Source organism: Abrus precatorius, unplaced genomic scaffold (genome assembly GCF_003935025.1).
Source record: "Abrus precatorius isolate BTA unplaced genomic scaffold, Abrus_2018 Scaffold6, whole genome shotgun sequence".
Lineage (NCBI taxonomy): Eukaryota > Viridiplantae > Streptophyta > Magnoliopsida > Fabales > Fabaceae > Abrus > Abrus precatorius.
The window spans coordinates 16,053,978-16,066,810 of NW_020874406.1; the positions used below are offsets into that span (position 1 = coordinate 16,053,978).

The 12,833-nt window shown below is 27.5% G+C and overlaps 2 protein-coding genes across 2 annotated transcripts; both read left to right on the forward strand.

Annotated features, from left to right (window-relative positions):
• Positions 1–3,654: 3,654 nt before the first annotated feature.
• Positions 3,655–5,592, forward strand: LOC113870257 (putative pentatricopeptide repeat-containing protein At1g77010, mitochondrial). Its single transcript, XM_027506850.1, has 2 exons — positions 3,655–4,383; positions 5,557–5,592. The coding sequence occupies exons 1-2, from the start codon at positions 3,655–3,657 to the stop codon at positions 5,590–5,592; spliced, it is 765 nt and encodes a 254-aa protein (XP_027362651.1).
• A 1,691-nt stretch (positions 5,593–7,283) lies between these two features.
• On the forward strand, positions 7,284–12,654 carry LOC113869736 (nicotinate phosphoribosyltransferase 1-like). Its single transcript, XM_027506195.1, has 15 exons — positions 7,284–7,432; positions 7,726–7,873; positions 8,248–8,367; positions 8,477–8,611; positions 8,711–8,772; positions 9,126–9,201; positions 9,641–9,742; positions 10,352–10,468; positions 10,659–10,717; positions 11,035–11,209; positions 11,568–11,702; positions 11,793–11,891; positions 11,993–12,101; positions 12,389–12,501; positions 12,577–12,654. The coding sequence occupies exons 1-15, from the start codon at positions 7,284–7,286 to the stop codon at positions 12,652–12,654; spliced, it is 1,677 nt and encodes a 558-aa protein (XP_027361996.1).
• The last annotated feature ends 179 nt before the right edge of the window (positions 12,655–12,833 follow it).

Genomic DNA, 12,833 nt, shown 5'->3' on the forward strand with positions numbered 1-12,833 from the left:
TTATTAAACACTATTTCTCTAAACCCTTCATCAAAAGCACATTCTTCATCACTATTACCAAATTCATTAAAATCATTATGCATCTTTTGAAATGCTTCACTATCTTGTTTCTTCTTATCTTTCAAATATTTCCACAATTCTTCTTTGACCTCTTTTGGACATTTGGTACAAGTTGTAACATTATTTTTTTTCTCCATCAAGTGTTATTTAACTCGAGTAATTTCACCTTTCGCGACCTTACCACGAAAATTACAAACATAACTATTAGTGTCATTTCCTTGTGCTGGATGGTAATATTTCTATTTGAGGTTAATCCTAACACCAACTCTTAAAGGATTTAAAGATTATTTACTTGCCACGTTACAAAAAAAAAAAAAAGAGAAAAATGCAGCACTAGTTGTTGTCTATAGTGCTTACCGGAGACAATAGTGTACATTAAGGACTTGTCGGGGGCAATACCAGTTGCTACAAATGATGGCTGGAGGAGGTGCATTGCATAGGGGTGTGAAATAAGTGGCTCTTTTATACTCTGCTTTTGGTATTCATAAAGTGTTGAACAGAGATAAGAGAGAAGAGCAATAAATAATTACTTATAGGAGGCAACAATAGGTGTTGGAGATAAGAGATAAACAAAAAGAACTAAGTAGATAGAAATAAATGGGTTGAGATATTGTTTTGAATTTAGTTCAACAAATAGAATAGATAGAAGATTAAACTATTTTTATTGCAATATTATATAAATATTTTTAATATTGTATAGAATCTGAAAAGTAAAATGTCACAAAACATTTAAGTCTTTTATAAAATAATTTTGTTATTTTATTGTATATATCTCTCGTATTTTATTATTATGTATATTATGTATTGACTTTGTTCTTATACAAATCTTATATGTGATTTATAAATTTTATATTATATCAACATCTGTAAATTTAATTGATATAAAGATTAATTTTTATATTAAATATAATAATCATTCTCTTTTAGTTTCTACCTAAATCTTAATTAAAATTTTTTAACTACTTTTTTTTTCTCATCTTCTACTATTTTTTAGAAAATAATTTAATAGGAATTAATATATCATAATTATGTATAACTTATTAACATAGACAATATTTTATTTATATTTTATATTATAATAATTATGATTACAATTTTAATTTTTTTAAATTAAAAATAATAATATTTATACTTAATGATTTTGTTGCAATATTTTTTTTTATAAAATGTTATAATGATGATGATAAATTTAAAATTCTCTAATTAAAACTAATTAATTATAATAATTAAAATAATTTAAAATTATTAAATATCATAACAATAAAAATAAATATGATTTAACCGTTCTATTTCCATATTTAATAATTTTATATCGTAATGAATGAATAAGTAAAGAAAATATAATGTTTTAACTCTAAATTAAGTTCAAATGTTATATTTAATTTCTATATATATCATTTATTTTAAAATTTTATGAGTATGAAGTTTAAATATTTACAACTAGTGAGAGACTTTAAATCTGAAAAAAATAAAAGTTAGTATTCAAAATATTATAAAAATATTTTTTATATTAACATATCAAATTATATTTATTTATTAAAATTTTATATTCTAACTATATGATTATTCAAAATTTTCATATTAGAATATAAATTTTAATGTTTTTAAAATTTTTTATGATAGCATTCAATTACAAACGCAAAAAAAAGTACTTTCTAATGGAAAAAATTTAATCATTTTGTGAATTTACAATTAGTTTACAAGATATAAATCAAAATACAGATATTATACATAAAAATATGAAATTAATATAAATATTTTTTATTAATATAATTATTTATTATATTATATTCTTAAAATTATATATTTTTTAATTTAAAAAAATTAAATCAAGTTAACTGAATATTAACTTCTTTTCATAAAATTAGTTAATGTATGAGAGAGACAAACAAAAAATATACCTAAAAATAAAAATGAAATTTCTAATTTAATATCTGAGTCAAAATAGTTAAAATATATCTATTTTTTTTAATGTCGATATAATATTTTAATATGTTTATATTAAAGTTATATTTATATATCTTTAAAATAATTAGAGACTTAATAATAATATATATTTTTTTACTTATTTTTAGTTTAATCTATATATTTTCTTTTATATAATATTTTAAATTTATTTTTAAAATTTTATTTAAATTAATATTTATTCTTTTAATAAATTTTTTAAAATATTATTTCATCATTAAATTAGTCTATAAATATATTTACTTGTATTAATTCTTAATTAAAACGATAAATAATAAACAAACCGTATTAATTACTTTTAAAAATTTAAAAACAATTATATAAAAGATTAATAAATTTATAATTTTAATTTTATGACCTAAATAACATAATTTTATTATATTTAATTAGTTATTAAATAAAATTAATTTATTTATAATGTCAATCAATACTAATTCTATTAAGTTATAAAAAATATAAAATAATTTAATCATTTAAAAAAAACTTAATTCTATATTTTTTTAATTAAAAAATAAACTTTTAAATTCAGTATATATATATATATATATATATATATATATTACGTTATTATTAATTTTTATTTACAATTTGTATGGTAATTTTATTTATATGTAAAAAGTTTAATATACTTTTATTTTTAAATATTAACATATAATTTTGTATATATTAATATTTAAAATATATTTTTAGAATTTTATATATTAATTGAATAAATACTTTATTTTTATATACATTAGTCTGATAAGTTATTTTTAAAAAATATGATATCATGTTTTAATAATTATATAGTAAAATTTTATCAATAATTTTAAATTATAATTATAAATAGATAGTTTATTATATAATTTTAATTTAATAAATATAAACAAATATATAAATAAAAAATTATGAGGCCTTTTATTTAAATTTTATATTTATATTAAAAAATTCATTATATTTTATAATGTATTGTTATAATTATTTATTTTAAATTTTATAATAATAAATAATTTTGATATATGAAATAATATAATTTTTTATATATTTTAAAAATAAGATATTTGTATGTTATTTTGTTTTATACTAAAAAAATACTTAATTATATATATTTTAAATAATAATTTATTTTCAAAAATATTTTTATTATTATATTAATATATTTTATATTTCAAAATAAATTAATTTAATAAAAAGAAGACAAACCGTGCAATGCACGGATATATTTCTTAGCATATATGTAATCTTTTAATTATTTTATTTTTTAAAAGACTCAAGTCATGTGATAATTCTAATTCTCTCTATTCTTTTTATTTTTCTCCTCTTTTATATATATATATATATATATATATATATATATTCATAAAATATGCAAAAATATTTATTTTTAGACAACATGTTTATAATTATATAAAATATATAAAATATAATATACATATCACACAAATAATATAAAAAATTTAATAATTAAATTAATACATTCAAATTTTCTAGAGAAATTTTAAATTATATAAATACTTAAGTTTTACTTTGATATATATATATATATATATTTATTTATTTATTTTTGATAGAGTTGAATATAAATAAACAAAGAATTGAGAATGGTTGGGAAGCGATGGAATTACATGGCGTGGCCCGCACGTTTCAGTCATGGTCCTCCACGTGGCATTCCTTAAAACTGGTATTCTTAATTCCTCCCTCGCTATTGCGAACCGGCTTCTCCAGTTATACTCAGGCCACGGCTGTCTCCACGATGCGTCCAACTTGTTCGACGAAATGCCCCACACAAATGCTTTCTCATGGAACACACTCATCCAAGCCTACCTCAACTCAGGTGCCACCCACATGTCCCTCCACTTGTTCCATGCCATGCCTCACAAGACTCACTACTCCTGGAACATGGTCGTTTCTTCATTTGCCAAGTGTGGTCACCTTCAACTAGCTCATTCTCTCTTCAATGCCATGCCCTCAAAGAACCACCTTGTCTGGAATTCCATCATTCATGGTTATTCCCGACATGGGCATCCGAGGAAAGCACTGTTCCTATTCAAGAACATGAATTCTGACCCTTTGCAAATGGTGTACCGGGATGCTTTTGTGTTGGCAACTGTTCTTGGCGCTTGTGCTGAGTTGTTGGCTCTCAACTGTGGGAAACAAGTCCATGCACGTGTTTTCATTGACGGCCTGGGATTGGAAGAACTTGACAAGGTCTTGTGCAGCTCACTGATTAATTTGTATGGGAAATGTGGTGATTTGGATAGTGCTGCTCGTGTTATGAGTTTTGTGAGGGGAGTGGATGATTTCTCTCTGTCAGCTTTGATATCTGGTTACGCAAATGCCGGAAGAATGGGAGAGGCAAGAAGGGCTTTTGAGAGTAAGGTTGATCCATGTGCTGTGTTGTGGAACTCCATTATTTCGTGTAAATATAACTTATTTTGTGTAAATATAACTTATATAAGTAAAAAAAAATACTTCTTAAAAATATATAAAAAGTTAAAAAATAAAAAATTAATATAATAATTTTTTTTCATTCAAAATTTACTTTAATAATATAATATATGATATAAAATAATAATTCACATTCAACATATATTTTAATTTTTAAAATATATATTAAACTGTATATTATATTAAACTAATTAATAAAATTATTTAAATATATAAACTTATCTTTTTATTAGAAATGTAATTTAACAATTATAGTATAAACTAATAATTTTATAAATATTTTAATTTTTAAAATATATATTAAACTATATATTATATTAAATTAATTATTAAAATAATTTAAATATATAAAATTACCTTTTTATTAAAATTTAATTTAATAATATATAATATAAACTAATAATTTTATAAATATATTTTTTTATTCAAATTATATTTTAATATTTGAATTAAATATTAAAATATAAATTAAATTAAAATAATTAACAAAATAATTTAAATATGTAAAAAAATTTATGAAAATTTTAAGTTAATAATATATAATATAAAGTAATAATATTATAAGTGTAATTTTTTAATTTAATGTATATAATATAATCATAAATTCTAATAAATTTTTTTTAAATATATTTTATAAGTATGACTTAGATATAATTTTAATTCATAAATTTTAAAAAATGTTATAGTTAATTTTAATAAATGATAATTTAAAGTAATTTATAGTATTAAAATAATTTATAATATGAATATTTACCTTGACATTTGTAAGATAATATAACCATCAATTTTAATAAAATTTTTTTTAAATATAATTCATCAAATTTAATAAAGATTCTTTAAATACAATTTATAAATAATAAATATGAATAAAATATAATTTCAACCAGTAAGTTTTACATTTCAAATATTAATATATAAAGTAATAATTAAATGCAGTTAATATGAGTGACTTTATAAGTTCTAAATTAATTCTTTAAATACAATTAATTAATTTTAATAAAATTTCTTTAAATATAATTCAAAGATAAATAAGTATAAATAAAATATAATTTCAAAGATAATATATGTTTTTTTCGTCAAATCCTTGTAACCATGGGTGCATAGGCTGACAAGGACGACATCCTTTATCCAGGATCTTAACAGCAAGAAGAGAGTCAATTTCAATCACAATACAATTATAACCCCTCTTATGGCAATATTTAACCCATGCAAAATACCTTACAACTCAGCATGAAGAATTAAGCAGGAACCTAGTTGAAAGGCATACGCGAAGCAGAAAACTCCCAATTGATCTCTAAGAACACCTTCACATGTGGGCAAGATTTGCCTGAGGATAGAGAGACCCATCACAATTCAGCTTGACTCGTTCCTCCGGTGGATATCACCATCTAATTTCAGTATGGCTACCGTCTATAACAGTTTTCCTTGTCAAAGTTTTTATTGCACAACAACTAGAAGCCTCCTTAATTTTATTCCTAATTACAAAAAAAGTTTCATCTATAGAATGCTTATTATCTTAAAAAACAAAGCCATTTCTCTTTTGCCAAAATTTAGGGATAGCCATCCTAAAAACAATGCTCCATTCTTCTAGTAACAGGTTATCACAAAGTCAAGCATCTAAGTCACCTGCAAAGAAAGAAGGGCCCACCATAATTATAGTTTGAGCTTTCATAGAACACTTGGGCTTTCCTTGACTGACTATCTAAAGACATGAGGCTTAGTAATTTCGACCCAAAACTAAAAAAGAAGGGCCCACCATAGTATTTGGGAAGGTTGTCGATGCTTTGATTAGTTTGACCAGTCTACTCATCACAACCTGCCGGTTATATGATTCAACTTTTTAAAGAAGATAAGATGGCTCGTTCAATCATCGGTTTTTTAAGCTTCTCATTTTTATAATAAATATTATATTATATTGTTTTTTGAAGTGGTTACATATGTTAATTCTTTGATATAAATATACTTTAATCTCTATTTTTATTTTTATTTTTATATCTACACTTCTCATCTTGTTTACTTTTTTTTTATAAAACACTATTATTTTTATTTAAATAACTTTACTCCTAATCTATCATAAAACATTAATTAAGTACCGAGTTAATATCTTTTTTTACGTAAAAAACTACGACATAAATTTAATAAGATTGCTTTTAAAAAAAGTTATAAAATTTTTTAGCGCTTGCAGCTAACGAAACTAGTTCGATTACTATAAGCAAACGATAATGATAATGGTATCGTGTTGAGGAGCTTGCCATAAAAATTTTAGTGACAAAAATTAGCGAAAACGACGAACAATGCAAAACCTTCATTTTTGATAGGATGTGGATAACATGCAACGTTTGCATTGAAAAGCAATGACCAAAGTGGAATGTGGTGCAATGAGTGAAGGATGGCTAAAATGAGACGAGACAGAATCGGCGAATACGAACGTTGAGAAGCGGCCACGTGTGTGGAATAGGTTGCAGTCCAGAGAAGGATAAACAATAAACAAAAGTGCAATGCAAGCAAAGATCATTCCCTAATTTGAACTTGTTAAACAAATTTTGAAAAGGAAACCCTTTTGCTTGTGTTTGTTTTGGGTGGTTGATGTTCTTCCTTCGTCGTGTTTTTCAGTTATAACTAGCTAGGTCTCTCCAACACAACTACCATTCACGTTTTACATGTAATAGAAATTCGAAGGAACCAATCCTATTTTGTTTGTCTTCTCTCTCTCTCTCTATATATATATATATATTTTATTTTTTTTATTTTTGCATGCTGCTTCACAGTAGAGACTTTTGTTTCTCATACACATACAAAAGTTTAGTTTGAAGAACAAGACAACACAAACAATGAAAGCGAATGGGTCCAAGAAGCAGAATTCGGGTCGGGACATTCCTGGACCCACGAACCCGATGGTGACGCCTTTGCTCACGGATCTATATCAATTCACCATGGCTTATGCCTACTGGAAAGCTGGCAAGCATAAAGAACGTGCTGTGTGAGTATTGAATATTGATCATGCCTGATTTTTCCTTTGGATGGATGCAATTGATTTTCTGAAGTGTATTTAATGTACCCTTTTTTTAATGTGTGACTAAGTGTACATAATAACAAATCAATGAATTTTTTTTTTATTGAAATTGCAGTATTTAATGTTATGAGTGCATTGAATTTAATAATATTTTGTAATTTTCAATAAAAACTTATTATATATAAATTATTGACGTGTGTCTATTGGAAAAACCGTTTAACTTATAATAAAATTTGGTTGTAAGTATAATTGTGTTTCAGGTTCGATTTGTATTTTCGGAAGAATCCCTTTGGAGGGGAGTACACAGTCTTTGGTGGATTGGAAGAGTGTGTGCGGTTCGTTGCTAATTACAAGCTCTCAGAGGAAAACATTGATTTTATCAAGAAAAATTTGTCTGTTTCATGTGAGGTAAATTGCATTCTGATTTTCATTATTGCTAAGACATTCTAGTTTCATTATCTGCTGGCTGATTTAAACTTGAGTGAAGAATTCAAGTTACTATAAAATTTCTTCAAAAACAAGGTTGATAGAGAGCATATATATATATAAGATTGCAGCTGTTAAATGATGGATACAGAGAATCATAGAACTCTGTTGTTGGACAATTTTATTATCTGTTTCATTATAAACAGCACGGAGCCCAGTCTGATGCCAAAATAGAATGGTTCATAATCTAGTTTACAGTAATTTTGTGCAAAGTTTGGTGCTACTGACAATTTTCCTATAGATTTCTCCCTTCAAAATAAATTTTGATTTGGTACTTATTGATTATTAAATCATAGGATGGCTTCCTTGACTATCTTAGAGGAATTGACTGTTCTGATGTTGAGGTGTATGCTATTCCCGAAGGATCAGTTGTTTTTCCTACAGTACCCCTCTTGAGGGTGGAAGGTCCAATTGCTGTGAGTACTTTCTACCATTATATACTATCTTTCTTTATTTCACTTTTAAATTCTTATTTCTTTCAACAACTATCCACTTCTTGCATTAAATTGACTATCTACTGTTCAGGTTGTTCAATTGCTGGAAACACCTTTCCTCAATCTAATTAATTTTGCATCATTAGTTTCAACTAATGCTGCAAGGCATCGTTTCGTTGCTGGAAAATCAAAAACTCTACTTGAGTTTGGACTACGAAGGGCTCAGGTTAGGTTTCTAAGTCTTACTGGGGAAAAATGTTGATGAGTAAATTTAAGAGGCTTTCTTTTCTCAATATTCATCAAAAGAATATTATTTTGAATGTAGGGGCCTGATGGTGGAGTTGGTGCATCAAAGTACTGTTATATTGGAGGATTTGATGCAACAAGGTATTATCTATTAAACAACTTCAATTCTAATATGTTCGCACTGTAAGAGGGAGGAAATATTCATCATATTATGTGTATATCTAGCTGTTTTCATGAATGAGATTTTCTTGTGGAGTAAGTTTTTTACTATGGCAACATTAGCAAGTATTAGTTCTGACTACTAGTACAAAGTGGTTCAAACTTTAAACATTGTTTGCCAACTTATCTTGATTACCATATCACCATTCTATTGTGACACGATTATCAAGTTAACATGACATTCCTTCTTTATCAATTTGTTTAGGTTTAGTGAATTGTTTATAACTTATGTTTCCTATTGTATAATTTTACCTTTTGGTATGGTACACCAATAGCAATGTTGCAGCAGCAAGGTTATTCGGCATTCCTCTTCGTGGCACTCATTCCCATGCCTTCGTTAGCTCGTATACGGTGTGTGACCATTTCATTGAATTTTTGACATATTCAGATGATGTTGGTGAAGATAATTCCAACCAATTCTACTTGTCTTCATCTGTAATACACAACCCCATGTCAGTTAAAAGGGCAACAATTCTGTTTAATCTTGTAAAATGCCTAGGGGATAAAACTCTCTGATTATTTCCAATTACCATGTCTGTAAAAACGGAGAGAGAGAGAGATCCCATAAATTCTGGGTTAGAACAAAAGAAACCTTGAAATTATGAAGTAGACCCCCTCTCATCATAATAATAGAATTTCAGTCTAGAGTTTTTTTCTTTACATCTTTTATGTTCATATCCTTATATGATTTATGTTGTTAGTATTGTTATGCTTTTTATGACTTGACTCATTTTTTATGTATTTCCTTTGCTTACTTTTATATGTACCTTGTCCGTACCGTGATTTGCAGAGCTTTGACGAGATTATAAACAAAAAGCTTCGTAAAAAAGATGGTTCAAGCACATGTGAAGATTTTGTTTGTTTAGTTCAAAAATGGCTGAGAAAAATTCAGGTGTCATGATTTAATCCTTTACATCCTTAATCGGTTTTTAAATTGTGGTTCTTACATAATTTCTTTTGGGCAAGGGCAATTTGGTTTGGTGTCATCCTGATAGCAGGTACACAGATGTTCTAGCGAGTTGGTCAACTCATGAAAGCTGGAGGCCTCAGTTCATGTCAAAGTTCTAAATGATTGCCATTTGTTCTTATAGCAAACGGATATGAATAACGGGATTAAAAAAATGAATACTTGGATAATTACGTGTATCGAATGTTGTATTGGGAATTTATTGTAATTTTGGGATTCTTAATATTTTTTGGGGCTATTAAGGTGTTTTTAATAAATTAGGGTGGCCTTTTACTCGCTTGTTAGTCACTTAGGACTTCCGTGATTATCAAGTTATGATTGTTACATGTTAAGTTTTATAGATTTGTAGCCTAGAATCTTTTGTCGATTAAGCATCTCTTTCCTGTTTATCCCTTTTAGATCTATTCCTTCCCTCCTCATTTTCTTCTCTTTCTTCACATGACCATTATTTTAGCATATATTTATGTTTTAACACTTTTACAAACAAAAATGGATTTGTCAGTATATAATCTGTATTGAGTTGTCCCTATGCAGTTGTCAAATGCACTACGTAGCATTTTTACTGAGACCAATCAAAGTGAGCTGGCAGCATTCACATCATATGCATTGGCAATTCCTGATAACTTTCTTGCCCTTGTAGACACTTATGATGTAAGTATTTACTTAGGAACTATATTTCTTGCTAATAGACATGTATAATCTTAGAACCGTTTGACCAGCAATGTCCAATGGTTGTAGGTAAATCTGGTTTATCCTATCTCTATTATATGTCTTTTGTGAACTAGTTCTGGTTTAGCTTAGCTATTTTTGCGTGTATAATCACATTTGGATCTGTTCACAGGTCATGAGAAGTGGAATCCCGAACTTTTGTGCAGTTGCATTAGCTCTCAGTGAATTAGGGTATGTCAAGAAGTTTTATGTTTACATAACTTGATTGAAGGTTTTAAATGGCTATTTGTCAATTTTCACAGTTGATTTTGTTTGAGAGGGACATAATTATTTTTCTTTTCTTATTCTGTTGCTGTGAATTGCTTTCTTTCTTTTTTTCACTAATGTTTCTTATGTTGAGGAGCCATTCATCTGTGTTATTGTTATTATGACGGCTTTTGGCATTAACTAGTCTCTTAGCATCCACAGTCCCTAAAAGTAAAAGAAAAGACCATTTCATCTTTTTTAAAGATCTTATGCATTGCTTAGTTGGATGATATCCTGTGCAGATACAAAGCAATTGGAATTAGACTGGATTCTGGCGATCTTTCATATCTGTCTTGTGAGGTCAGGAAGTTCTTTTGCTCCATTGAGAAGGAATTTGGATCGTCCGGTTTTGGAAAGATGTGTATCACAGCTAGTAATGACCTTAATGAGGAAACGTTAGATGCTTTAAACAAACAGGTAAATTCTCTTTGCAAAATTCAAGAATCACAAGTGATGATGAAAATATGAATGCTAGCTGCCAAAATGTCAATTTGTCCCAAGATTGAGATGCCGGTCCTCACATTCAGCTGGCTTGATCTGCTTATGGCTTATGAATTAGCTGTAATTGATCAAACATATTCAGCCAATCAATGAAGCATTCAAGCTCCAATCGGTTAACTGTATTCAATCTGCAAATAATCACCATTCACCCTTGATTTTAAGGCCAACAGAGAAAACATCTTAGCGTTATTTAAGTGACAAAAAGACAATTTTAACAATTGCAATTAGTTTCATATCCTACTTTTATTTTATCGGGTTGCATTTTTCCCTGCAGGGTCACGAGATTGATGCCTATGGAATTGGGACACACCTGGTTACATGTTACGCTCAAGCTGCTTTAGGTGTTGTTTTCAAGCTGGTTGAGATAAATAAGCAACCTCGTATCAAACTTTCTGAAGATGTCTCAAAGGTTTTTGAACACTTGACAGAATATGTTAATGGAATCGTCTATTGCATTCAATAATAATCGTATTATTTTTTTGTTCTTTTTCTTTTTAAGGTCACTATTCCATGTAAGAAGCGAATTTATAGGTTGTATGGGAAAGAAGGTTATCCTTTGGTAGACATAATGACTGGGGAAAATGAACCCTCTCCAAAGGTATTTTTTGATTCAGTGTTTTGCAATATCTTCTTGTTAGTTGAACAAGAGGCAGTTCTGTGGAAATTTTCAAATATTTTTTTAAAAAAATTTGATGATAGTTGGGAGAAAGAATTCTGTGCCGCCATCCCTTTCAAGAATCCAGGAGAGCATATGTGGTCCCACAGCATGTTGAGGAGCTTCTAAGGTGTTACTGCGCAGGGAATTCAGGCAAGAACTAAATGAAATGACAATCATGGAGATAAATACTAATAGAACCTAGTATTTACTTTACCTATACTTGTTTGCTTAGGGGACATAAAGGATGCATGCTTTAACATTTTTAAGGGTATCTCATGACATATTATTAACCAACTTAATTTTATAAAAATTTTCTTGTAATATAAACCTGCTACGATAACCCCTATCCACTTGAAACTGGAACTCCTATAAATGGAAATATATCATCATAAGCAAATATACCATCTCATCTATAAATGCTGTATTATTTCATGAAGGTAAAAAGGGAGAAACCTTGCCACCTTTAAAGGAGATAAGAGAGCGATGCATCAAGCAACTTGAGCAAATGCGACCTGACCACATGAGAAGATTGAATCCGACTCCATATAAGGTCTCATGCTTTCAATTATTTTATAATATTTACTTTTGAATTATTTCTAATATTTTTACTTCAAACTTTGAGCAGGTTAGTGTGAGTGCAAAGTTATATGACTTCATTCATTTCTTGTGGCTTAATGAGGCACCCGTCGGGGAACTGCGGTAACAAGGGTAACAGAATAGCATGCCTCTTAATGATCGTGGCAAAAAATGCGATAGAAGTTTTTTATATAGTTAATTAAGCACATATTCATATCAAATTATACCATTGCGTGTATTCATGATAGAGTAGTCAATATTCTTTTCAAAATTATGTTCAACAAATTATCTTTACCCTTAAGCAAA

Coding starts and splice junctions, on each gene's coding strand:
- LOC113870257 (XM_027506850.1), top strand. CDS start 3,655: ATGGTCCTCCACGTGGCATTCCTTAAAACTGGTATTCTTAATTCCTCC. Junction 4,384..5,556: donor GAAGGGCTTTTGAGAGTAAG/GTTGATCCATGT, acceptor ATGGGTGCATAG/GCTGACAAGGACGACATCCT.
- LOC113869736 (XM_027506195.1), top strand. CDS start 7,284: ATGAAAGCGAATGGGTCCAAGAAGCAGAATTCGGGTCGGGACATTCCT. Junction 9,743..10,351: donor AATGGCTGAGAAAAATTCAG/GTGTCATGATTT, acceptor GTCCCTATGCAG/TTGTCAAATGCACTACGTAG. Junction 11,892..11,992: donor AAAATGAACCCTCTCCAAAG/GTATTTTTTGAT, acceptor ATTTGATGATAG/TTGGGAGAAAGAATTCTGTG.